Below are 26,407 nucleotides of genomic sequence, written 5' to 3'. Positions count from 1 at the left end.
TTGATGTTTGCCTTAAATTGCATGCATTTGACTTATTCCTGATTTGAACTTTGTTTTGATCATTTGCACTTTAATATTGTTTTTCTATGATTGTCTATGATCTTTACCCCATTGCTTGAGATGCTTATTTATTTGAATCAAGATATCAACCTTTCTCTGTCATATACATCCAATATTCCCATTCGCTTCTGGCCATATATCTCATTTAGTGTATGGTGTGTGTGTGGGGGGCGGGGGGGGGGGGGCAGGTAAGAGTGGAGAGTGAGAGGGAGGATTCACAGTAGCTTTTCATTCCAGTAGTCATCTCCAGCTCTCTCTGCCTGTTATAATAGCAAATATCAGGTTTATGTTATAACCGTGACCAGTGTTCACTTCCGAAACCCGGTCTTTGCAAACTTTGTCCGCAGCGGCCTCTAGGCTTAGAGGAGTCCTGTAAGGTGTGGGCCACAGTGCCTGCTCCCTGGAGGCCCGGGCCGCCCGGCCGCCGCGGCCGCCGCTCCCCCCGCCCTCCCCGAAGCGCACTGGGGCGCGCGTCCGTCCCCGGCGCCCGTCCGCGCCGCTGCGCCGCTCCGGAGCTGCCTACTGTCACCCGGCGCCCACGCGCGGGGCGGGCGCCAGCGGGGTGGCCGGCGAGGAGCGCGGGAGCCGGGCGCGAGGGGCTCCCGCGCGGGCCAGCGCGCTAGGCTGGGGGCAAACTCCTGCGGGCTCGAGGCAGGAGCTCTGCGCAGGACCGGGAAGGAGAGGTAAGCAGGCACCGGGGCCGCAGTGGCCGCAGTTTTCCCGGAGCTGCCCGCACCCTGGCACCTCCTGGTGCTCGGGGCAACTTTGCCCGCGCGGCTTCTGCCCCGGCCCCGGCCCCGGCCCCGCCCCGGGAGGGGGGCTGCGAGGCCACCGACCACCCGGAGCGCCCGTGCTCCGCTGCCCACTGTTGCGCGCTGCTCGCGAGGCGCTGGGCGCCCGGCCCCGCTCAGGCCAACTGCGAGCCGGGGGTGCGGGCGGCGCCCCTCGCCGCTGAGGGTCCGCTGCCGCGGGCTCCTCGCGCGCCGGCCCCCGGGGAGCCGGGGAGCCGTCCTTCGAGGCCAATCGTCCCCTCAGATCTGTTGGTTTGACTCCCGCCCCAGGCACCTATGGAGAGCAGAGAAAAAGACCGGCTTTTCAAGGGAGAAAAGCCAGTCCAAGAGGACCTGGCAGTCTTAAACTTCACCTTGGGGAAGTCGTGCCGTGTGACTGGGAGTTGCCTGTCCCTTGTCTGTAAGGGGCTTGGCTAGGGTTGGGGACGCTGGTTTGGGTTAAGGAAAGGCTGCCTCATCAAAGGTCACCCTCACCTGTTTTCCCTGTTTGGGGATCGCCCTGCCAAAATAAATAAGAGAAGGAAGGAAAGAGAAAAGAAATCTGAAAACCACTAAATTACCTCATACCAAGGTCAGTTACAGAGGTATAATACATAATGAGAGTTTGTATTTTAGAAAAAGATTAAAGGCACAGAATCAAAATGCAGTAATTGGGCTATGGCACACACACAAAAAAAGTTTTAGCCAGAAAACATTTGCAAAAATTGAAAAATTTCCATATGTAATTAATACATGGAAAAGTAGAATTAGAAGCCTGCTTTTGAACATAATTTAATTTGATGTACTGAACTTTTAGAACATGACGAGCTTCCTTCCCTACTTTTTACTCTAACTCTTGTAGTTAGGTATTTTGAATTTGCAAACTTGCACACTGCAGAGTTTTATGGCACCCTTAAAAATTATTGCTCTCTGTTCATACTAAGGTTCAGTAGCTATTTTCTTTTCTGTTATTTTTAATATCAGAAATGGTTGCATGTTCATATCCCTGGTGTGACAGTAAAGTTACTTGGCCTTGTTCTTTGTGGCAACAGAAAACCAAACAAGGACTGTGTCAAAACAAAATATAAACAAAAGTTGGACCTCTTTCCACATTTGCAAAATGAGATCTGGCTGATCTCAGATGAACTTCAAGTCTCTTTTCTTCCCTGAGAGACTGTGTTTGTCTTTTGAAGAATTTGGGATACTAATATTAACTGAAATCTCGAGTGAGACATTATCCATCCTAAAATTTTATGCTAGGAGACATAGTTGAGTTTCTTTCATCTAATCAGTCTCTCAAAAGCTGAATCATTGTGCATCCTATGCTTTTAAATGGCGACATTATGTGCTATTAAATAAAAATGTGTCATGGGAAACCAAAATCCCATGCTTTTACCACAAGACTGACTCACAGGGTTGACACACTGAAGCATTCCTGTCTGCCTATTTTGTAATAGCCTGCAGGAAAGATCAAGGATGGTTATGAAGCATTTGCTGTGAGCATATAAGCATAACAGTACATGAGCATAACACGTAAGCAGCACAGCCGTCGAGAAGTTTCTAAACTGCTTTGGAAAATATCCAAGATAGATTTGCAAGCCTGAAAATTGTAACTAAAATAATTTTTTGTGGTTTTTTGTGGTTTTTTTTTGGGGGGGGGGGGTAAATATGGTTGTTGGTCAGCTGTGATTATGATTTATAGAGAGTAAATAAGAATTTATAAAAGTATATTGAATCATTAAATAGATATTTTAAAGGAACAGGAGAAATGTTTCTTTTATCTAAAGAAAATGTTTTAAAGTGCAAGTTACAAGTATTTTCCAAATTAAGTAAATAACCAAAAGTTGCTGACTTAAAGTCCCTGTAGTAATGTTGGATCCTCCTCAAACCCAGAGAATTCATGGAGTAATTCTCGGACCCAGAGTGAGGCCTCAGAGTAATAGCCCCTAGTGGCTCTCACACACTCTGGAACTGAAGGTGAGGGGGCAGATTTAAGCTCTAGAAAGACAAGCAACTGGCTGAACCCATGGAAAAATCTTCATCTCTCGGAGCCTCATTTTGCACTCTGAACAATGGAAATACTAATTAGGCTGCAGCGTTGTTGTGACTCCTAAAGAGGTCAGTGTGTGGAAGGCTAGTGCCTGGCACGTGGGAAGAGCACAGGCTAATCTTAGTTGACCCTGTCTTCCTTAGTAGGCATTTGTTTATTGACTGAACAGACTGCAGGATGAACAGGTTACAGAGTTTACTTTTAATTTCAAAAAACTCTGTGTGGCAAAGTCTTGATAATTGAATCTGGGTAATGGGTATGTGGGGGTTTACTATATAGTACTTTCTGTTTTTGTATATGTTTAAAATCTTTCATCAGAAAAAAAAATTAATCTGAAAAAAATTAATTTCAGATTAATTTGGGTGAATCTGAAAAAAAACACCCACATTATAAGATACATTTCTAATATTGCATTTCATTTTAAATTGCAATTTTTAAAATTATTCTATGTAGGCTGGAAGGATAAACACAATTATGTAGAGGAAGCTTTGGGTGGGGAATGGAACTACAGAACAATCCATGGTGATCTTCAATTTTTTGTGTGGAATTTTAAATATATATATAATAATATATATGTATATATATTTATATATATGTATATGTTTTTATTGATTTTTTAGAGAGGAGGGGAGTGACAGAAACACTGATGAGAGAGAAACATCGATTGGTTGTCTCCTGAACTCCCCCGAGTAGGGATTGAGCCTGAAACCCGGGCATGTGCCTTGACAGGAATCGAACCGGTAACCTTTTGATGCATGGGACAATGCTCAACCCACTGAGCCACACCAGTTGGGCAGGAATTTTTTTATTATAAAAAAAGATCCCAAAACATGACAACATTGATGTGTTGTGAATTCTGGTTGTTGGGCTCATGAATTTTTATTATATTCTTTGAAATTCTTGTATTTTAAATTTTTCAAGTTAATATAAAATCATTTTATTGTTTTGTAAAATTATAAAGAATGCAAATAATATAGATATGTACACAAAGTAATAGTATCCCCGCATCCAAAAGTAGCCATCCTTAACATTAAGTGAAGATCGTTCTGTTTGTCTTTCTTTGCACTTTTACAAATAGAAGGATACAGATACATTAATATGTAATGTACTACCCCAGAGACTCATAAGATGTTTTTGGTTTCTTTGTTTTTGTTCTTTGATAGAAGTTCTAAATAACAAGCTTATTTGTATTTTGATTTTTAAGACTTTAACCTGTATTTAAAAATATAGCATTTAGCCCGGCCAGTGTGCTCAGTGGTTGAGTGCCAACCTATGAACCAGGAGGTCACGGTTCAATTCCCTGTCAGGGCACATGCCCAGGTTACGGGCTCAATTTCTATTGTGGGGCATGCAGGAGACAGCCGATCAATGATTCTCTCTCATCATTGATGTTTCTATATCTCTCTCCCTCTCCTTCCTCTCTCTGAAATCAACAAAAATATATTTTAAAAAAATATATAGCATTTATTTTAAAACTTACTATGCAACAACTGACTTTAAATGAGTTTTAAGTAGCTGATGTTTATTTGTACCTAAGAAGTATATTTAGCTATTTAAAACAGACCTCGTAATTTGAAACTGGGCTTAGTGTAACCATTTGAATTTCACTAAAATGCAAGCTCGATGAGGGCAGGGATTTATTATTGAATTATTACATATAGTAATAACATTTTCCTAGACATTTGGAAGTTAATGATATAGTCACTTATCATTCTAATGCAATAAAAATGTTCTAGAACAATTTGAGCATAACGTAAATTTTGCACTTGATTATGCATGATTTACTCAGCAGAAACACCAGGTACACACATTAAACTGCAACCAGCTGACTTGAACCATGTAGGAATACACAATAAGCAAACATGCACACACTTGAAATGTCTAGCACAGCCGTGGGCAAACTACGGCCCGCGGGCCGGATCCGGCCCATTTGAAATGAATAAAACTATTGAAAAAAAAGACCGTACCCTTTTATGTAATGATGTTTACTTTGAATTTATATTAGTTCACACAAACACTCCATCCATGCTTTTGTTCCGGCCCTCCGGTCCAGTTTAAGAACCCATTGTGGCCCTCGAGTCAAAAAGTTTGCCCACCCCTGCTCTAGCAGCTACCTTGCTTCATCCTGTGTTATCCTGAAAGATGGTGTTTTGCTGTTCTTTTGCACTGGTGAACTTTTCTATATAAAAACACAGTCATTGCCCAGCCGGCGTGGCTCAGCTGCTTGGAGTGCCCGCTGGTGCACTGGAAGGTCGAGAGGCAACCGATCCATGTATCTCTCTCACATAGACGTTTCTCTTCTCTCCCTCCTTATTCCTCTCTAAAATCAATTAAAACACACACACACACACACACACACACACACACACACACAGCCATTCAGCATTTGGATTAAAAAAATGCCAAATAGTGCCTGACAAAGGAAAGCTTCAATACTGAAGAGAAGCTTGAGATAATCAAACATTTTAAAAGACTCATGAGAATATGTGGCATTATTTTCTGAACAGCAGACATAAGGGAATAATCCACATTGTGGGTCATGACAGGCAACGCCGCAAAAAATATAAGAAATAGCTGTAGCTGGAATAACTTTAGGTTCTGTGAAGTCAATAAAAACAAGGCTGAAAGAAATAGAAGAAATGAAAAGATTGAGGAGCATGTGGATTGAGCACCAAACAGTGAGCAACCTTTCTCCCAGAAGAACCTATCTCTATATGATTTCCTGGAGAGAAATCGCCACACCTTGCAGAAGTGCTCTTGTTAGCATTAGTAGTGGCTGCTTTGGTGGTTTCCAACATCGCTGACCCTGGTGTGTGGGTCACCCAGTTATTTAGCCAGAAAAAAACTAGAAGAGATTATACACAAGTAGCACACAAACTTTCCAAGTGTGTTTGCCAGGAAAGTACATGAGAACCTTAACTATAATGAACACAGAAAACGTGAGTTCATTTGCTGAATATAGGTCACTTGAGGAGAAGGAAATGAAGGGGTCTCCCTTTGACTCATATCAAGAAAAGACTGTTTAGCCCTGGCCCGGTGGCTCAGTTGGTTGGAGTGTTGACCCATACAGGTTGTGGGTTCGATTCCCAGTCAGGGCACATACCTAGGTTTCATATTCGATCCCCTGCCGGATCACATACGGGTGGCAAATGTTTCTCCCCCTTCTACTCTTTAAAATCAATTTTTAACCCCCCCACACACATATCTTTGGGTGAGAATTAAAAAACAAAAAAACTGTTTAATGTGTACATGAATCCACTTCTCTTGGTATCTTCCATCCGGAACTTCTGGTGCACTTACTGCATGACATAACAGCAGCTTATCCAAAGTAAGTCCCTTCCTGCTTGTCCCTGTAGCCATTTCCAGGATATGGGGAAGTCAGGAGAGCTTGAGGTGGAGCATGTGGATTGTTTACATTCAGCAATCAAATGACAAGCTTGACAAGGAGAGGTTTCTTGCTGTTTCTTCAAATCAAGAATTACAGAGCATTGGTGATTCAATATAGGATCCACTCTTTCATCCCTGTGTTGCTCGAAAAATTGTGATTTTTGTAAGAGGACATTTAAATTCATTGAATCTAGAACTGAAGGGAGAGAAAACAAGAATGCTTTTGACGTGTCCTCCCTAGTACATCCATATTTAGATTCAAACTGTACATGAAGCAGTACGTTGTGGTGGTTAAGAGAATAGGTGCTTGCATCTGTCTGCCTGGCAGTGCATCTGGGCTCTACCATTTGTGTGTCCTTAGACAACCTACTAACATCCCTATATCTCAGTTTTTCTCATCTGTAAAATTGGCGCAATGAAACTACCTAGTTCAAAAACTTATTTTAAGGTTCTTAGAAACATATCTGGCACATAGAAACATGTCTAGCACGTAGTAAGTAAGCGCTTACTAAATGTTAGATGCTGGTAGTAGTAGCCATGGTTGTAGCTGTAGTAATAGTGGTATATGAGGATTAAAAACATGGCATTTCCCTTTGCTCAACTCAACTGAATTTGGTGGAGTCACACAATTCAACAATTATAGAGCAATTTGTTTTGAGTTTCTGTGGACTGTCTTTTGGTGAGTCTCTGGGTGTGTCTGAAATGTCAAGTATTTGCCCAATACATAATGAATGTCAAGTATTTGCCCAATACATAATGAATGGTTCAGTTTTACAAAGAACTGACTAAGCTGAACGTCCACCAAGGAAATATGGTATTCCAGGAATTTTGGAGATAATAAATTTGTGTTGTTTTACGTCACTAAGTTTGTGGTAAAAACAAACAAACAAACTTTGTAACAAATCACTGCAAACTTAGTTACGAATGACATAACTATTCTGGAAGTTGCCTATGTGTATAAATGCTTAGCAGTGTTGGGGCCACCTGACTCCATGAGAGGAAAACCTAAAAAGTGGTGCTGGGAACTACAGTGAATTTAATTGTAATTCTCAGGGCCTCTCATCGGTCTTGTTTTCCAGTTACCAGTGAAGAACAATTTGCACCTAATTTTCCTGACATAAATCTAGCAAGCATTGAGTGTCTTTTGTTTCGTAGATCTGTATCCCACGTCCATCATACAATGTAGATTTTTAGATAAATAAGCATCATGTATAGTGAGTACTCATCATTATGTGTGTATTCATTTTCCATTGCTTTGTAAACAAATTGACACAAACTTAGTCAATTAAAACACAAATTTCCTTGGCCTTAAAACCTCCATTGAAAAAGGAAAAACACAGTTTTAGAAGCCAATAAACCCTCTCTTTTAAAGGGCAGTAGGTGATGTGCACTCTCTTCAACTGTGAGAATTGATGTCTGGAGCATATTTGCATTCTGACCTGAGCATCTTCTTCTTAATAAAAAAATTCTGCTCATGAAAAAACCCCACAAATTTATTATCTCATTGTTTTTGTGGGTCAGGAGTCCAGGCACGGCTGAAGTGGATCCTCTGCTCAGGGCCTCACAAGCGTGTCAATCCAGGTGTCAGCCACACTGCTACACTCCTCATTTGCAGTTCAGGGACTTCTTCCAAGCTTTGAGGTGGTTGGCAGAATTTAGTTCCTGTGGTTGTAGGACTGAGGGTCCCCAATATCTTGGTAAGTGTTGGTTTGAGGACTTCTTTGAGCTCACAGAGACCATTGCAATTCCTTGCCTTGTGGCCCCTGTAGGCAGTTCACAACATGGTGTTTGCTTTCTTCCAGGTGAATAGGAATACGTCTCTCTAATTTCCAGTTCCTCTCCAGTCCTACAGTGGAGTCTTATGTAACTTAGCATAATCACCAGAGTAACTATTCCAGCACCGTTTGCCATATAATGTCACCTAACCAAGGAAGCATCTGTCCCATCCCACTCATAGGTTCAGCCCACACTCAGGGGGAGGGGATTACAGGGCTTGGGCACCAGTGGGGCAGGAATCTTGCGGACCACCTTAGAAGTCTGCTTACCACAGTATGTGGTAAAGTGAAAAATCGAACCTGGCTGGAGATAATCAAATGTGACTTTGGTTGAGATGTGAGGATAAGAGAAGTCCAGCATAGCCTGCAGGCAAGCTCTCTAATGTCCTCAAGTCTCAAGAGAAGCCAAGCTCCCTATGAAGGTCAAAGGCACAGTCCACCTAGCAGCCTACTGCGCATGAAGAGAGTCCTGCATGATGTGAAAACAAAGGCTGCTGTGGACCCTCTGGAACCCAGGAGGCCACAATCCAACCTCCAGTACAAAATTTGGGAGACTGTCTGTCTAGGATTTCCAAAGGTAGCATCAAAAAGTGAAATGAGGAAGTGAAACCATGTCATATAATTGCTTGGGAAAATGGAATGCTAAGGCAAAAAGATAAAGTAATATAAAGCACCCTAGCTGGTTTGACTCAGTGGATAGAGGAGTGTCGGCCAGCGGACCAAAGGGTCTTGGGTTCAATTCTAGTCAAGGGCACGTACCTCCCCGGCCTGGTCCCTGGTCAGGGCATGTGCAGGAGGCAGTCAATGGATGTGTTTCGCTCTCATCGATGTTTCTCTCTGTCTTTCCCTCTCTCTTCCACTCTATCTAAAAATCAATGGAAAAATATCCTCGGGTGAGGATTAAAAAATAAATAAATCAAGTAGGATAAAGGCCAAGAGCTATAGTAGGGTTGGCCATCTATGTAGGCAGACACAGATGGTGACATCTATGCCTTGGATAACATCTACTGACTGTAACAAATGAATATCATAGCCAATATCATTTCCATTCGTATCAACTCTGTTCTTAATCTTAGAGAATTCTTCCATATTTATACACTTATACATTATGCATATGCCCTGTCTGCACAGCATCATGCCAAGTCTTCATTTCCTCTCTCTGTTACTTGAAAGATTCTAGACCAGCACTGTCCAAGAGAAATATAATGCGAGCCATATATGCAATTTTATATTTTCTAGGAGGAACATTAATAATAAGTAGTAATGGGGAAAATTAACGTTAATATTTTCTTTAACCCAATATTTCCCAAAACATTATCATTTCAACATGTAATCAATATAAAAATTATTAATGACATATTCTTTACCTTTGTATTAAGTCTTCAAAAGTCATTGTGTACAACACATCTCAGTTCAGACCAGCCACATTTCAGGTTCTTAACAGCCACATGTGGCTAATGGCTACCATGTTGAACAGCACAACTCTAGAGTTTTATCAAAGCCCATGATCATGGGCATTTAACTTTGACTCTCCGTTTTCTCTGTACACACTTTCTATATAATCTTGCCAACTCCAGTCTTTAGTCATTGTTGTCCTGTGTAATGGTAACTATTAGATATGTGTCCTTCCAGCTTATTTTTTGTTGTGAATTCAAGACCAAGAGCATCAGATTAAACATAGCTAAAGCTGAGTCCCCCTTTCTTCTGATTTCTTTCTGAACTTTGGGGTCTCCTACCATTCCCAAAACTCTCCAACCCTTCTCTGTTCCTCTGTGTCAGTAGAGACACTTCTTCTTTTGACTTGCTCCTCATAGTCTAATTAATACTTTTATTTATTTTTAGTCCAACACCTGATCCATTGATTCAGGTATTGGGCATCTCTCATTTGGGCTTCCTGACTTATTATTAACCTGCTTGTTTCAAAACTATCGCAAACACTACTTTTCCACTCGAGCAATGTTAGCCTTATCAGTCAGTGAACATTTATTGAAGACTCACTCTGTTTTAGACGAGGGTAATTCCAAGTATTTACAGGAGGAATGGGGGGGGGGTAGATTTAAGTTGGTCATATGGAATATAATACAATAACTAATAAATAATAATACAAGAATATGTTTCACGTACTGACAACTGTAAACCTACTTATCCGCACACATGCCAATCAATAAGGCTTATATCTTAAAAATACACATACTATGGTAATTTCTTTTTAAATTTAAATATGAGAGAATAAACATGATATATATTATTTAAATATATATAGTAAATATAACATATATGTGTGTGTATATATATATATACATATATACACATATGTGTGTGTGTGTGTGTGTGTATATATATATATATATATATATATATATATATATATTCTATAAAAGCATAATAGGCTAGTTAGACCAGACAGCGGAACGACCTTCTGGAGATCCTTCCAGTTGACCTTCCAGATGAAGCTGGGGCTGTGAGGGCTGAGGCTGCAAGGGTTGAGCCCCTTGTATGAATTTCGTGCATTGGGCCGCTAGTATATATATAAAACCTAATATGCAAATAGACTGAATGGCAGAACAACCGGTTGCTATGACATGCGCTGACCACCAAGGGGTGCACACAGAACATGGCAGACATCGGCAATAGGTGGCAGAGTGCAGAACATGGTAGGCATCAGCCGCGGCAGGATGGTGGAACAAGTGAGCAGGGGCGCCAGACCAAGGCTGTCATCAGGGCAACTCTGGTGGTTACTGAAAATTCTTTGCTCCCACATGCCACAGTCTCACCAAGTGCTCACACCCACTGCCAGCGCCAGAGCAGCCGCTCCCATCCACTGCCAGCTCCCAGTGCTGGCCCCAATCACTCGGCGCTGTCAGTGGGTGCGAGCAGTGGCTGCCAGCCCCGACTGCCCCTCAGGGCTTCTCCACCTCCCCCTGCTCCTAAGGGGAGATCGGGGCCAGCAGCTGCTCCCACCCACTGTACGCAACAGCTCCGCTTGCACCCGCAGCTGGCACTAGAGCCACTGCTTGCACCCGCTGCTGGCGCCGGCCCCAATAGCTCCACGCTGTCAGTGGGTGCGAGCAGGGCCGGTGCCATCAGCGCAGGGGGGCCGCAGCGGTGGGAGTGGGGCTGCCGGCAGGAGACTGGGGGGACCACAGTAGGAAGGGCCGGGCAGGGGCATGGAGGATGGGCCGAGACCCGCCCCTGTGCCCACCATAGCCTTGTGGCCCACAGTTCCTTTCAAGGTGCACAAATTCGTGTACTGGGCCCCTAGTACATTATACTAGTATATTATATCCATCAATATAATGTAATATAATATATGGTGGACGCCTATAAACAGGTAATAAAGGCCATAAAAACTCAGGGTCTCTCTCTGGCTGGATGGCTCAGTTGGTTGAAGCATCATCCTATACACCAAAAGGCTGTGGGTTCGATTCCCCATCAGGACACATACCTAGGTTGTAGGTTCCTTCCCTAGTGGAGGTGCATATAATAGGCAACCAAGTGTTTCTCTCCCATTGATGTTTCTCTCTCTCCCCTTTCTCTCCCTTCCTCTCTCTCTAAAAATAAACAAACAAAACTCAGAGCCTATAGAATGTTCTGATGTCTCTTGACCCTGACCCCCTTTTCTGTCTTTAGTTCAGTAGTTCTTTTGGTTGCACATCAAAATCCCTGATAAATTTATGAGGGGAAATGCCAGTGTCTGTGCCCCCAACACAGGCCTTAAGTAATTCATTAAAACTCCTCTAGATTTGGGCCCCAAACATAAACCTGCTGTCAAGACCTGCAGCCTTAATTCCGTTTTGCCCCTCCACTCTATATTTTGACCCACATTTGGAGTAATCAATCTTATATTCCACGTAGAGTCGTGTTATTTTAGAACTAAAAGGACCTCTTATTATTCTGTCCAGCTTTTTCATCTTACCACTGAGGAAACACGTCTAGAAATAGTAAAAAAAAATCACATAGTCATTTAGGGATACAGCCAAGACTAGATCCATTCTGTTAAGTAGTAATGCGAAATGGACCCACTACATAACAGAATGGTATGCTAACACCAGTACTACAGCCACAGAAGGACAAGTAGGGATCCAAGAGCAATGCACCGAGTAATCAGCCGAGAAAGACAGCCCAGTGGTCAACCAGGAACGGACGAAGCTGAGGCCCTGCAGACGAGCAGCGATAATTCAGAGGCCATTCAAGAACAACATAAAACAGTGCCTCTCAAACATGAGTGTGCGTAGGGATAAACTGGGAGCTTCTTAGGGATTCATCTTCCTGGCTCAGTAGTTCTGGGGTAGAGTCAGGGAAGGGTCATTTTTTAAAAAATCTTCAAATATATATACAGAGTTGAGAGAGAGAGGAAAGGAGAGAGAGAAAAAGAAAGATCTGTGTGCCCTGACTGGAAATCGAACCGCAACCTTTCGGTGCAGGGGGCAATGCCCAAACAACTGAGCCACACCAGCCAGGGCCAAAGTTGTTTTTAATCAAATCAGTAATTCAATTGCTTTGTTTAAGGAGCTCAAGGTTGTAAGAAGACAAAAGGATTCCCCCTGTGAATTTGGAGTTGTGCCAGACATTTTACATAAGTGATGTCCCAATTCCATAATGTCTCTGTACTGAACTATCTTGGATGTTGGGATCTTCCCCACTTCTGTTCCCCTGGGTGACAGAAGCTAGACCATCCATTAAATTGGATGGAGACTTGGGATCCAGAAGGCAGAGTGTTTACATCTCTTCACCAATGATTTTCAATCAAGTGTGGGCCCAGGAATTTTTAAAACATGCAGTACTTGACTATTTAGTCAGGGGCACTGACCTCTTTTCCCTTAGATTGTCAAACTAAGAAATGACAATGCCCAACACAACAATAGCCATCCGGTGTGAATGAATTAAAATTATACCTATTTTTTTGTCATACTGGCAAAATATATATTTTTTGGTGTGCTGCAGAATTTTAGCAATTACTTTATGTATGCCATGAGATGAGAAAGGTTAAAAAATCACTGCTCTACACCGATGCATTCAATTAACAGTCACTGAGTGCCAGGGGTTAGAACTACGGAAATATTTCTCTTTGTCCCTTAAGGATTTCAGAATCTAGGAGAGCAAATTAGTCGATGTTGAATAGTAACACAGCAAATCATTCCATGAGTGGCTTTCTATGCCTTTGTCCCTTGTAGTAGTCTAAGCATTAGTGGATTGAGCAGTACAAGTGGATATAGCAGGTCTTAAATATGCACTGCTGGGATTATTATTTTCCTGGCAAAACAGTACTGGCAGAATATCCCACTTAGGTCTCCCAACACATTAATATATCAGGTCGATGTCCTTGAAAGGTGGCAGTGGCCGCTGGAGAGGCAGGAAGCTGAGCGGAGGGGGACTTGCGCTTCCCCCCGCTATGGTGACTTACTGCCTCTTTCACATGAAGCAAGCGACTTTACCAATCTTGTGCCCTGCTTTTCTCATTTGTAAGCTGGCATGATGATTTAGATCCTGCCTCCCTCGTGACAGCCAGCGTGATGCAATGAGATGATAAGTGTACAAGTTCTGAACAGATCAGTGTCATTTCCGAGCTAATCTTCATTAGTTTGCCACCAAGTTTATATCACATTTCAAACCTTCCTTTATATAACTACTCAGGGTCTCAGATTTTAAAAAGAAAAGGTTGGGGGGGGCGGGGGGGCGTGCGCTTGGAATTACTGTGTTCATTTTCATTCAAGTCTGTCTCCATCATTTGCATCTCCGTGTGCTAACTGCTTTGGTAGGGAAGATAGATTTTGTTGCCTCATGTATCCATTGTGCCACTTTAGCATTCCAGCATTTATTTACCCAAAAACATGACTTAAGGCCTGCAAGCCTTTAGCAGCTGGCTGATGAATCATGTTCAGCGTTCATGCAGCACTGCTGGCACATAGCAAAGGAACACTCATGCTCAGCACCTGCCCCTGTCAGTCCTTCCTCTTCTAATAAAGTGCATCTGTTTTGGTGACTGAATAAAAACACAGCAAGTGGAGAAAGGCAGGGTGTGGAGTAATGTAATCAGGGCAGTGATACAGTATCAGGGATAGAAAATGGCTTGGTAGCAGCTTATTGGAACCGAAGCCAAGTGGAAAGGACCCGAAGCACAGTTCCTCTTACAATCCTAGAGGGTCACACTCCTGGGATATATGTGGCCCCATATATACCCCAAGTCAACATTGAAAGGGGACAAGATATCCATAAGCTGCCTTCTGAACTGCCACAAACGGTTTACCTGGCCTTTCCCCCACTAGAATCATTTTAACGTTTTGCCAAGGATTATAAATTTTTAAGAAAGCTCAAACCAAAGCTCAGAGCTCCACGAGCAGTGCTCTTCAATATTGGCTGCGGTGGTTGTTGGGTATCCTGAGGAAGTGATTAAGTGAAAATGCCCTGGTTTTAAAAGTAAAACAGCAGGGAGATTGACATTTGCAGTTTGGTATTTCACAGTTCTCACTCCTCCCTGTATTTTTAACATTTTTCTTTGAATATCCAGTAGTATATAGTTTTGTGTTTTATTTAAAAGAGGAGAAATTAAACATGTTCAGGGTGCTGGTCTCCCTTGAATCTCAGAGTGTTGGGGGCGGGGAGGTGATAATTAGGGGGATGCAGAATGTTCAAAATGTATTTGAAAGCAAGTTGAGTCAAAACAAAAATATCACTGTAAGTTATAGGTCTAGTTATTGTTATTATTATTATTATTGTTATGCTTATTGTAATGATTCACCTGGTAAGCATCCTTAAAGTCATTACTTGCTGACAAAGAATCCCTATCCAAGATGGGAAATCAGGAACTTCAACAAAGCACCATCTTTCTTTCCATGTCTAGTTCTGTTCCTTTTTTTAAACTTCAGCCAAGTCATTTTCACCTCGTGTACATATTTTTTTCTATGAAACAGAATCTGTGATACCTGATATTTTACTAACAGGTGTTCTGGAAGTAATCTGTCTCAAAAATAACCCTAAATATAGCACACAAGTTCAAGGGTTTTGAATGTTAATTATGACTTTAAAGCATCAATCTAATGAATGCTTCACATCGAAGCCTTTTATTGTTTAGAAACCTGGTGATAAAGGATACGTATCCTACAGCTCTGTCATCTTACAACTGAGTCCTAAACAGTTGGTTAACATATATTTTGCATATTATATGTATTATATACTGTATTCCTTTTTAAAATTTTAGAGAGTATTCTATTTTTTAAACCATAAATATCATGGTTTAATATGTGATTCAGATCACATATTAGCATTTTTACCATATGGCTGAAAGGGTAGAGAATATATGTGTAGGGGAACAAGTCGGTAACATTTTGACCATCTGGTAAATAAATATGCCAGTAGCAGGAACTTTCATATTTATTTAGTTATATGGAGGCAACCTTTACTCTGAAATAACCTCTAATACAGTAAAGTAGAACTGAATTTATATTTCTCAAATAATTTTGATCTAAGTCACATTTTACAGCCTATTATATGCTCTTAGTATCTGACTTCAATTACCAGATGGTGGTTTATTTATTTATTAGGGCTCCTTAAAGTGCCTAATTTAAAACATCTTTCGGAGGAAGCCACAGGATGGGATCCAGCATACAGGCTCGAGTGCTGATGTTCTGCTCTGCCACCGACCACCATGTGGTCTGGGATAAATTGCTTGGCCTCTCTGAGCCTCAAATTCTTCATCTGAAGGCGTAAATAACATTGTCAAACAGCGTCTCTCGGAGGGTGGGCCATTGAGGGCCAGGCACTGATGCATCAAAATCATGTAGGAAGCTGGTTCTAAAGGCCAACATTGTAGCCCTCCCTCCAGAGAAGATTTTGAGTCAGCATGTCTTGGAAACAGTCTATGACTCTGCACTTTTAGTCACTTTCCCAAGTGATTCTGGGGTACACGGAACTACTGTTATGGAAACTGGCTGACTATAGCACTTAGCTCCCTTGAAAAATATGTAGTTAGCTAGTCCTAACAAATACCAAAGTGTCTGTTAATATTTTTTTTATTAATAAGCATAACTCTAAAAATTAATTTGCATCTCCTAGAAATTTAACACTTGACAGCACTGGTGCTTAAAATATTCCAACTTTATGGAAAATAGGTGCTCATCTTGAATAAGTAATGTTGGTGATTCATTTAAATACATGTCTCAGTTTTCCTTGTTTAACTAGATCCTTTTTTTTCTTCTTCTTACCTAGGAAACCACAAAATATTCGTGGACTAGATCTAAATCAGGAGCCCAGATGAACTTACCGAAGCTAGCATGGGATTCTTAGTTTTTCAAGATCCATACACACCAAACCCTTAATCACCACAACTCCAGTGACCAGGCTTTCTCCGGTTTTGTGAAGATTTAGCGAAACTCAGATGATGGAAAAGCGAAGGACTTAATTACTCATCTCGATATCATCTAACATCAATGGGAAAGTGAACCAGATGGTGGTACAGCCATGGAAAGAAATTCAACTGTATGGAAGAACCTAATAGATGAACACCCAGTCTGCACAAACTGGAAGCAAGAGGCCGAGGGAGCCATTTATCATCTTGCCAGTATTTTTTTTGTAGTAGGTTTTATGGGTGGCAGCGGGTTCTTCGGACTCCTTTATGTCTTCAGTTTGCTGGGGTTGGGTTTTCTCTGCACTGCTATCTGGGCTTGGATAGATGTCTGTGCAGCCGACATCTTCTCCTGGCATTTTGTGCTCTTTATCATCTGCTTCATGCAGTTTGTTCACGTTGCATACCAAGTGCGCAGCATAACCTTTGCCCGAGAATTCCAGCTGATGTACAGCTCCATTTTCCAGCCTCTGGGGACCCCTATGCCCGTCTTCAGACTGATTGCTCTGAGCTCTGAAGTGGTTACTTTGGAAAAGGAGCACTGCTATGCCATGCAGGGAAAAACCTCCATTGACAAGCTCTCTCTGCTTGTTTCAGGAAGGTTTGTACTGTTGGTGCTGGAATGTCTTTCTTCTACAATAGTTTCTAGCTTGTCTTCCTTTCTGCTACGTTTTCTATCTCAGCATAGCATAGTCCCGGGTGGCATTTCACACCCTGAGGCATGAGAAAGCCCCTGACACATGCGTCATGGCCATAGGCCATAGGCATTTAGAGTACATGGTATTATTTACCCGAAGCAAGAAATAATCTAAAGCCTTAATCATTTTTCTTATAAATCAAATGTATGAATTGAGTTATTTGGATATGCTATGTATTTCCAAGATAGTTACTGAAAGTCAAGACAAGTACTGAATTAATACAATACTTTTATTATCATGCAAAGTATTTTAAATAGACTCTCATAGGGCATTTTAAGTAATAGAGATCATTAAATTTTATAATCAGTTTTATAATGATCAACTCTTTCAGTAATTTCTAGCAACTGACCATTTGCTACAAGTGAGGTGGGCATAACTTATTATATATACACTAGAGGCCCGGTGCTCAAAAATTTGTGCACTGGGCGGGGGCGGGGTCCCTCAGCCTGGCCTGTGCCCTCTCGCAGTCTGGGACCCCTCAGGGGATGACCATCTGCTGGCTTAGGCCCGCCCCCCAAGGGATTGGGTCTAAGATGGCAATCAGACATCCCTCTGGCAGCCCGGCAGCCCTCAGGGGATGTCCACTTGCCAGCGGGGAGCAGGCCTAAACTGCAGTTGGACATCCTTAGTGCTGCTGAGGAGGCAGGAGAGGCTCCCACCACCACCACTGTACTGGCAGCCATCAGCCTGGCTTGTGGCTGAGCAGAGCTCCTCCCATGTGAGAGCACCCTGACCACCAGAGGGCAACTCCTGCATTGAGAGTCTTCCCCCTGGTGGTCAGTGTGTGTCATAGTGACCAGTCCTTCCCAGTCTTTCTGCTGTTAGGGTCAGTTTGCATATTACCCTTTTACTATATAGGATAGAGGCCTGGTGCATGGGTGGGGGCTGGCTGGTTTGCCCTGAAGGGTGTCCTGGATCAGGGTAGGGGTCCTGCTTGGGTGCCTGGCCAGCCTGGATGAGGGGATGATGGCTGTTTTCAGCTGGTCACACCCCCTTCAGGGTGGGGGTCCCACTTGGGTGCCTGGCCAGCATGGATAAGGGGTTGATGGCTGTTTGCAGCTGGTCACACCCCCTTCAGGGTGGGGGTCCCCACTGGGGTGCCTGGCCAGTCTGGGTGAGGGGCTGAGGGCCATTTTCAGGCTGGCGGGTGACTGAAGCTCCCAACCTCTCCTTTTTTTCTTTTTATTTTATTCTGGGATTTATTTACCTTCTATGGCTGTCACTGGAACTGAGAGCCGGCTTTAGCTCTGAGGCTCGGCTCCAGCTCTGAGACCTCAGCTGCTGAAAGCAGGTATCTGCGTTTGTTTGGGTTCTATAATTGTAACACTGTTGCAGTCCTGCTTGCTCCAGCTCTGACGGCTGAAAGCAGGTTTCTGGGGTTTGTTTAGGTTCTATAATTGCAACATTGTTTCTTAGAGTGCAAGCTCAGAGGCCGGCAGTGGCAGGCAGGGAACCTTGGCTTCCTCCATCACTGGAGCAAGCAAGCCTCCTGTTCGCTTCAGCTGCCTGGCTGCCGGCCGCCATCTTGGTTGGCAGTTAATTTGCATATCTTGCTGATTAGCCAATAAGAAGGGTAGCAAAGTTATGGTTAAATACCATGTTTCTCTATTATTAGATAGGATATATGTATATATACACATATCCTATATAATAAAAGGCTAATATGCAAATTGTCCCCTTGGGAGTTCGACCGACCAGGAGTTCAACTGCTCGCTATGACGTGTGCTGACCACCAGGGGTGGCACAGAACAAAGGAAGGCCCTGGCCAGCAGCCGGCAGCCAGGGGGAGGAAGGCCCTGATCAGCTCTGATCACTGGCCAGCCCTAGGGTCCCTACCCGTACACAAATTTCATGCACTGGGCCTCTAGTGTGTGTGTGTATGTGTGTGTGTGTGTACACACACACACACACACACATACACATACATGCATGCATACATACATACATGCATATACATACACATACACACACACACTGTTGACCTTTGAACAACACAGGAGTAGGGATGCTGACCCCAACAGAGTCAAAATCCACATATAACTTTTGACTCCCACGAAGCTTTACTAATAGCCTACTGTTGGACCAGAAGCCTTACCCATCTCTTAAACCAGGGGTGGGGAACATCTGGCCCCCAGGCCATATAAGGCTGTTGAAATCATTTGGTCTGGCTCTGCCAAGGCATTAGGGGTGAGTTAATTAAATGTTTGACCAAATACAAGGCTAATTTTTAAGTTGATAATTTTGTATGGCCCATGAATGATAATATAAATATCCAAATGGTCCATGGCAGAAAAAAGGTTCCCCACCCTTGAGTCCTAAACAGTCGGTTAACATATATTTTGCATATTATATGTATTATATACTGTATTCTTTTTTAAAATTTTAGAGAGTATTCTATTTTTTAAATCTTTTAAAAATTTTTTTCTTTATTGATTAAGGTATTACATATGTGTCCTTATCCCCCCATTTCCCCCCCGCCTCCCCACTCATGCCCTCACCCCCCTGGTGTCTGTGTCCATTGGTTAGGCTTATATGCATGCATACAAGTCCTCTGGTTGTATTCTTACCATAAAGTAAGCTAGAGAAAAGAAAATGCTATTAAGAAAACTATAAGAAAGAAAAAATACATTTAACAGTATTTATTGAAAAAAATCACATATAAGTAGATCTGCACAGTTCAAACTCATATTGTTCAAGGGTGTGTGTGTATATATATATATATATATATATATATATATATATATAACAGAAGTTTGGGGGAGGAAACAATATGATTATTTTCTTTAAAAGTTAAGTATGTATTTAATTTTCAGAGGTATTTACAGTGGTACCCCTTTATGTTCTTCAGTGTTCTATTTAATTTAAAATCTGACTGAGTGCACTGAAACTTTTTATCAGAGTGTAATATACATGCAGAGATGGGCACATATCATAAATGTACAGCTTGATGAGTTTTTTGATGAATTTTGCTCAATATTCCAGAATCCTAACTGTGTGAGGAATATCAGTACATGAATCTGACAGGAGACTTGCCACTTACTGTAATGCAGGACTTTAATCTTTGCCCTTCAAAATTTTAACAGCCAAAAAGGTCCTCAGAGGCCTGAACCCTCCCCTCACCCCAGTTATGTGCTGGCTTTCTCCTTCCTCATAAATGCTGTTCTTTGTGTCTGGGTAGGATCAGAGTGACAGTTGATGGCGAATTTCTGCATTACATTTTCCCCTTCCAGTTCCTGGATTCTCCTGAATGGGACTCACTGAGACCCACCGAGGAAGGCACTTTTCAGGTAAGGGGTGACGAGCGCACCCAGTGAACACGGCCGCTTCCACACAGATAAGCAGACACAACAGCAGGTGACAGAGGAGTAATTTATATGTCACTTTGGAACGTACTATGCAGCATGCACGACTTTCTGAAGCTGTTTGACTCTTGACGATTAATGTCAGTTTATAGGAGTCCAGTAACAAGTATTTCATATGACAGGAAGGAGTCTGTGAAAAATAGTCTTACATTTTTCTTTGCTTAACTGCATATATGGGAATGACAGTCATTTGAGATTCGACAGTACACTACACACTGCCACTGTGACCGTTGAGAAAAACACCAAGAACAAAAAATCTGCCCTTATTACAAAATAAGTTATTTTTGAAATTTAAGATGCTGATGGATTGCAGTTGTTTTCTACCAACAAAATGCTAAACTTCCTGTCCCTGTTCTGCTGCCATGTCTGGGAGTTTTGAAAGATAATCAGTTCAGGAGGTTCTATCTATTATGGTATATACTGTTTTCCTGTGATTAATACATGTAACATACATGTGTGTCTACACATACAAATTCATATACATATGCAGGATAGGTAAATAAATTCTATTTTGTACTATCGAAACTGGATTAGGGTTAAATGTCCACAGTCTTCAGGACTGACTGGAGATACTTCTCTAACATTAGCCGACTTTATTAATTTTTAGTATAATTAACTCTTGCTTCAATAAAAAGCAAAACACAGATATCTGAACTTAGAAAACAGATAGATTGGAGATGGGCACAATATTGTGACTATTCATGTTATAAATTATGTATAGTAATACATTTTCTGATCTCTTTTTCTATTTTTACAGTATGTTTTGGGTCAGTGGGCTTTTTTAACCTAAAAAAAAAAAAAAGAATGGACATTCATTTAAAATGTGGGGCACAAAAAATGTGACTGACAGAACTTTTCTTGCTCCCTAATCTTTGTTTATACATGGTTTTATTGTTTTTAGGTAACCCTCACAGCAGAAACTGACTGTCGGTATGTGTCATGGAGGAGAAAGAAATTATATTTGCTCTTCGCTCAGTATCGTTACATCTCCCGCCTGTTCTCAGTTTTAATTGGCAGTGACATTGCAGATAAACTCTATGCCTTGAATGACAGGGTATATATCGGAAGAAGATACCACTACGATATACGGTTACCCAACTTCTATCAACTTGCAGGTCCTGGAAAGCCCAGATCACCCCTGATAGGACATTTTCGAAATTCCAGACAACACTGTGATAAATGACATTGAAGTCTGAAGTTTTATAATTATAAAAAAAAAGACCCTCTTCATCATTCCCCAAATGAAATAGCAAAATACAGAAAATTGAGATCATTAATATTTTTTATAAATCAAACTCAGAGGCAAGATGCCATTGCCAGCTGCTTTATTCATCTCAACTTCTGCATTGTGAATAAATTTTACCCATTTTTCTGTATTTCTTATTTGAACAAATCGGGGGGGAGGGGGTGAATATGGGCAGTTTGTCCTTTCCTGCATCAGAACTGGGAGAATGAAATTCTGCTTTCTCCAATATTTCCTCCGATTGATTCAAATCTGTGGTCTTGCCCTATGGAGTTCAGCATTGCTTCTCTAGGAGCAGGCGGTAAGTACTCTCAGCAGGAAACATATGAGTGTTCCCGCAATTCACTTTTTGCTACAACCTCTGATGAAAGCAAGATGCATTATTGTGGTAGGCAGCAATTATTTATTTTAAATGGGAAATTATTTAATATGCCTAGAAAGTAGAACAAATGTGACAGATGATAATATTCCCAATCTTGAAGGCTATTCTGTTGATACACATCATTCATCAGCTTAATCTTTACAATAACATTTTTTTTTTTTTTTTTTTTTAATTAAATCTTTATTGTTCAGATTATTACATTTGTTCCTCTTTTTTCCCCCCCATAACTCCCCTCCTCCCAGTTCCCGCCCCACCCTCCGCCCTCACTCCCCACCCACTGTCCTCATCCATAGGTGCACGATTTTTGTCCAGTCTCTTCCCGCATCTCCCACACCCCTTTCCCCCCCAAGAATAGTCAGTCCATTCCCTTTCTATGTCCCTGATTCTATTATAATCAACAGTTCATTCTGTTCATCGGATTATTTATTCACTTGATTCTTAGATTCACTTGTTGATAGATGCATATTTGTTGTTCATAATTTGTATCTTTACCTTTTTCTTCCTCTTCCTCTTCTTAAAGGATACCTTTCAGCATTTCATATAATCCTGGTTTGGTGGTGATGAACTCCTTTAGCTTTTCCTTATCTGTGAAGCTCTTTATCTGACCTTCAATTCTGAATGATAGCTTTGCTGGATAAAGTAATCTTGGTTGTAGGTTCTTGGTGTTCATCACTTTGAATATTTCTTGCCACTCCCTTCTGGCCTGCAAAGTTTCTGTTGAGAAATCAGCTGACAGTCGTATGGGTATTCCCTTGTAGGTAACTGAGTTTCTTTCTCTTGCTGTTTTTAAGATTCTCTCTTTGTCTTTTGCTCTTGGCATTTTAATTATGATGTGTCTTGGTGTGGTCCTCTTTGGATTCCTTTTGTTTGGGGTTCTCCGCGCTTCTTGGACCTGTAAGTCCATTTCTTTCACCAGGTGAGGGAAGTTTTCTGTCATTATTTCTTCAAATAGGTTTTCAATATCTTGCTCTCTCTCATCTTCTGGCACCCCTATAATTCTGATGTTGGTACGCTTGAAGCTGTCCCAGAGGCTCCTTACACTATCCTCGCATTTTTGGATTCTTTTTTCATTTTGCTTTTCCGGTTGGGTGTTTTTTGCTTCCTCGCATTTCAAATCATTGACTTGATTCTTGCGCTCCTCTGTTCTGCTGCCGGGAGTCTGTATAATATTCTTTATTTCAGTCAGTGTATGCTTAATTTCTAGTTGGTTCCCCAATATAACATCGAGGGTCTCATTAGTTTTCTTGTAGCTCTCATTAAGTTTATCGGCGGCTTCTAAACAGTTCTTGAGAGACCTTAAAAGTGTGGTTCTGAACTCTAGATCTTCCATTGACAATTTTGTCCTGTTTCTTTGTCTCTGCATTTTGTTATGCTTCCTTGGTGCACCCCCTAGTGGCCTTTGTGTGCAGTCTTGTAGCTAATTCCAGGGAGGGTTTGCCCTCCAGGCCAAGTGGCTATGAGAATCAGCTGTGTCAGCAGTGAGAGAACTTCTGTCCTCTAGGGAGGTGCTAATCTGGCGTTTGCCTGAGGCTATCCGGCAAATGCCTCTGTGCAGGGCTTGGGCGGGGCGGGTCGCACAGGATCAACAGGGTGGGCCTGAGAGAGCAGTTATGGCCGCTCTCAGTCCTGTCCCCAGGGGCTCTGCCTCTCTGAGTCCCAGCAATGGCTGCAAAGCTCGGAGGGAAAGCTGCACTCGCTCTGACCAAAGCCAGGCAGTCCCGCTTCTCCCGTTTGAGTCTGGGTCCCTAAAGACTCGCCCGGATCTGGAGCTCAGAGTCTGCGACTCCCTCCGGATTGAAAACGCCAACCGCACCCTCCGCCGCCAGCCCGCTCCGCGCGCGCACTCCGCACCTCAGAATTTGACTTCAGCACTGCGCCTCCTCTGAGTGTCCGTGTGCGTTTCTCTTTACTCCTAGTTGTAGGACTTCCACTCAGCCAGCGTTCCAGTGGTTCTGGGTGATGTCCCTCTGTCTTTTAGTTTCACTTTTGAAGTAGTTGTTCAAAGCAGCAAACTCCGGCGTTAACCTATGCCGCCATCTTGGTTCTCCTTTACAATAACATTTTAAACGAGGCATTTCATGGAAAACAAAAATGCATAATAATTACTGAGTAAAAAGAATACCCATGAACAAATAGTAAAAATGTTGCACAGCACTTTTATTTCATACGTTCAGCTGAAAGGGCAAGTGTGAGTGGTTTGATGGGACCCTGAGGGACTCATAGTGAATGCTCCACCGACCAAACAAATAAGGGAGCCGGCTTGATAAAGAAGAGCTTAAGAAAGGACAGGTCCTCAGTCACAAATCCGATCCCTATTTTTAGAAAACAGTTGTTGTTGTTTTTAACATCACATGCAAACCATGCCCTTTGGGGGAAAGATATATCATCATAAATTTAATAAATGTGTACTGAGCACCTACCATGGCTCCAGGTGCTGACCTGGGCAGTGGGAATACATCAGGTAACTGGCAAAGGTCCCATTCCTCACAGAGCTTACATTCTGGGTAATTTTATTTTCTGGAAGACAGAAAATAAAATTAATAAAATAAACAAAAAACTGGAGTTAGAAAGAGAGTGCCATGGAGAAAGGTAAGTTGGGGAAGGTGGATAGGAAAGTACAGTGCAATTTAATAGGGTGGTCAAGGAAGGCCTGAGTGAGAAGGTAATGTTCGAACAAAACCTGGAAGAGGCAAAGGAACAATCCCTGCAGATATCTGGGGAAAGAGCAATCTGGGCAGAGAGGAGAGCACCTGAGAAGGCCTTCAGGTCTGAGCAGGAGCAGCTGGAAGGCCAACATGGCTAGAGCAGAACCAGTGCTAGGGAGAGAAGGCAAAGAGTGACTGGGTGGGGTCTAATAAGTCATGGTGTGATATGCCAACTAGACCCTGAAGTAAATAGATGTGTCTACAGTTCAAGAGAGAAAAGTTTGGGAGTATTTCAGAGAGAGATGATATTTGAAGCCATGAGATAGCCAAGGGAGTCAGTGTAGATTCAGAAGAAAAATGGTCCAAGGACCTTTCCTTGGGGTTCCCTGCTATTAAGATGGGGAAAGCCAGCAAAACATGAGAAGGCCAGTGAGGCAGGAAGAAAATCAGAAGTGTGGAGTCCTGGAAGCCAAGTGAAGGAAGTGTTTCAAGGAGAAGGGAGTGATGGACTGTCTGAAGTGTGGCTGACAAGTGATATGAGGTCTGGGGATAAACCATTGGGTGGAGCAGCAGGGAGGTCTTTGGTGAATTTGTGGGAGCAGTTTTAGTGGAATCATTGGGGACAAAAACTTGACTGAAGTAGGTTTAGGGGAAATGAAAGGAAAGAGTTTGGAAGAGCAAGTATAAGTAAGTTTTTCAAGGAGTTTTGATGTGAAAAGAAATAGAAATGTACAGCAGCCTGCACAGGAAATAAGGTCAAGAGAGAGAATGTTTTTGTTGTTGTTTTGAAGGTAAGAGAAACAATGGCATATAGGTATGCTGATGGGAATGATTCGGAAGAAAGAGGTGAATTGTTGAGAGATGATGGGACCCCGTGACCTTAAACAGGAACATGGACAATTAATCATTAGTAAGGAGAGAAGGCAGAATACATGGGAAGACAGTTGCTGGCAAGTGAGAGATGTTGTAGAAACTTGTAAAAGTTCTGTCATAATCCCTTCTGTTTCCTCAGTGACCTAAGAAGGAAGTCGGCAAGGACAATGGGGAAGTACTGGGATTATGCAAAGTACATTAGTTTTTCTGTATGTTAGCATCTGCCATAAGTCATACAGTGTGACAAGGGCTAACTCAGTAGTCTGGATGAGCTACTGAGCTACCCAGGTTCGGCATGAACAGAGGAAATATTGGAGGGGTTTTCTGTCTCCGGAACACTGGCCATCAAGGGCAGCTGCCTGCCTGGTGCAATTGAAGGCCTCCAGAAAGCACTCGCTGGCTTGTCAGTGGGCTTCGCAATGGCTCTGGGGGAATTCATGCCTTGGAGTCTTTAAGACTTGGTGATACTAAATATTAAAATAAAGCTCCCTAAGTAGAAGTCACACCTTAAGTTAGTACCAGCTAATAGTTTAACAGGGGTTAACTATCAGATCACTTTCTAACCATGAAAGTCAACTGAGAACAAAGCCACACAGAAATGGGATGCAGGTTTTCAGCTCAATTCATGTGGCAGACAGAGAAGACTTTATATACAAGTTTTCCAGAAATCTAACCACTTTTAAGATGAGGGAGGAGGGCAAACATGACAGGATATAGGCATGCTGGAAGAGCGGTAAAGAGATGATGTGAAACCTTCACACTTAAGTGTGGGGCTGGCGCCATCCCTCCATATTAACAGATACACTATTATCTGTTTGCAC

General features: G+C 42.3%; 1 protein-coding gene across 1 annotated transcript; it reads left to right on the top strand.

The window, feature by feature from the left end:
* Positions 1–609: 609 nt before the first annotated feature.
* On the top strand, positions 610–21,818 carry POPDC3 (popeye domain cAMP effector 3). Its single transcript, XM_081094913.1, has 4 exons — positions 610–743; positions 16,248–16,984; positions 20,260–20,368; positions 21,345–21,818. The coding sequence occupies exons 2-4, from the start codon at positions 16,500–16,502 to the stop codon at positions 21,624–21,626; spliced, it is 876 nt and encodes a 291-aa protein (XP_080951039.1). The 5' UTR covers positions 610–743; positions 16,248–16,499; the 3' UTR covers positions 21,627–21,818.
* Positions 21,819–26,407: the final 4,589 nt, after the last annotated feature.

This window comes from Myotis nattereri (assembly GCF_964212035.1).
Source record: "Myotis nattereri genome assembly, chromosome: 6".
Taxonomy (NCBI): Eukaryota; Metazoa; Chordata; class Mammalia; order Chiroptera; family Vespertilionidae; genus Myotis; species Myotis nattereri.
This window is presented reverse-complemented; position numbering and strand designations above follow the sequence as displayed.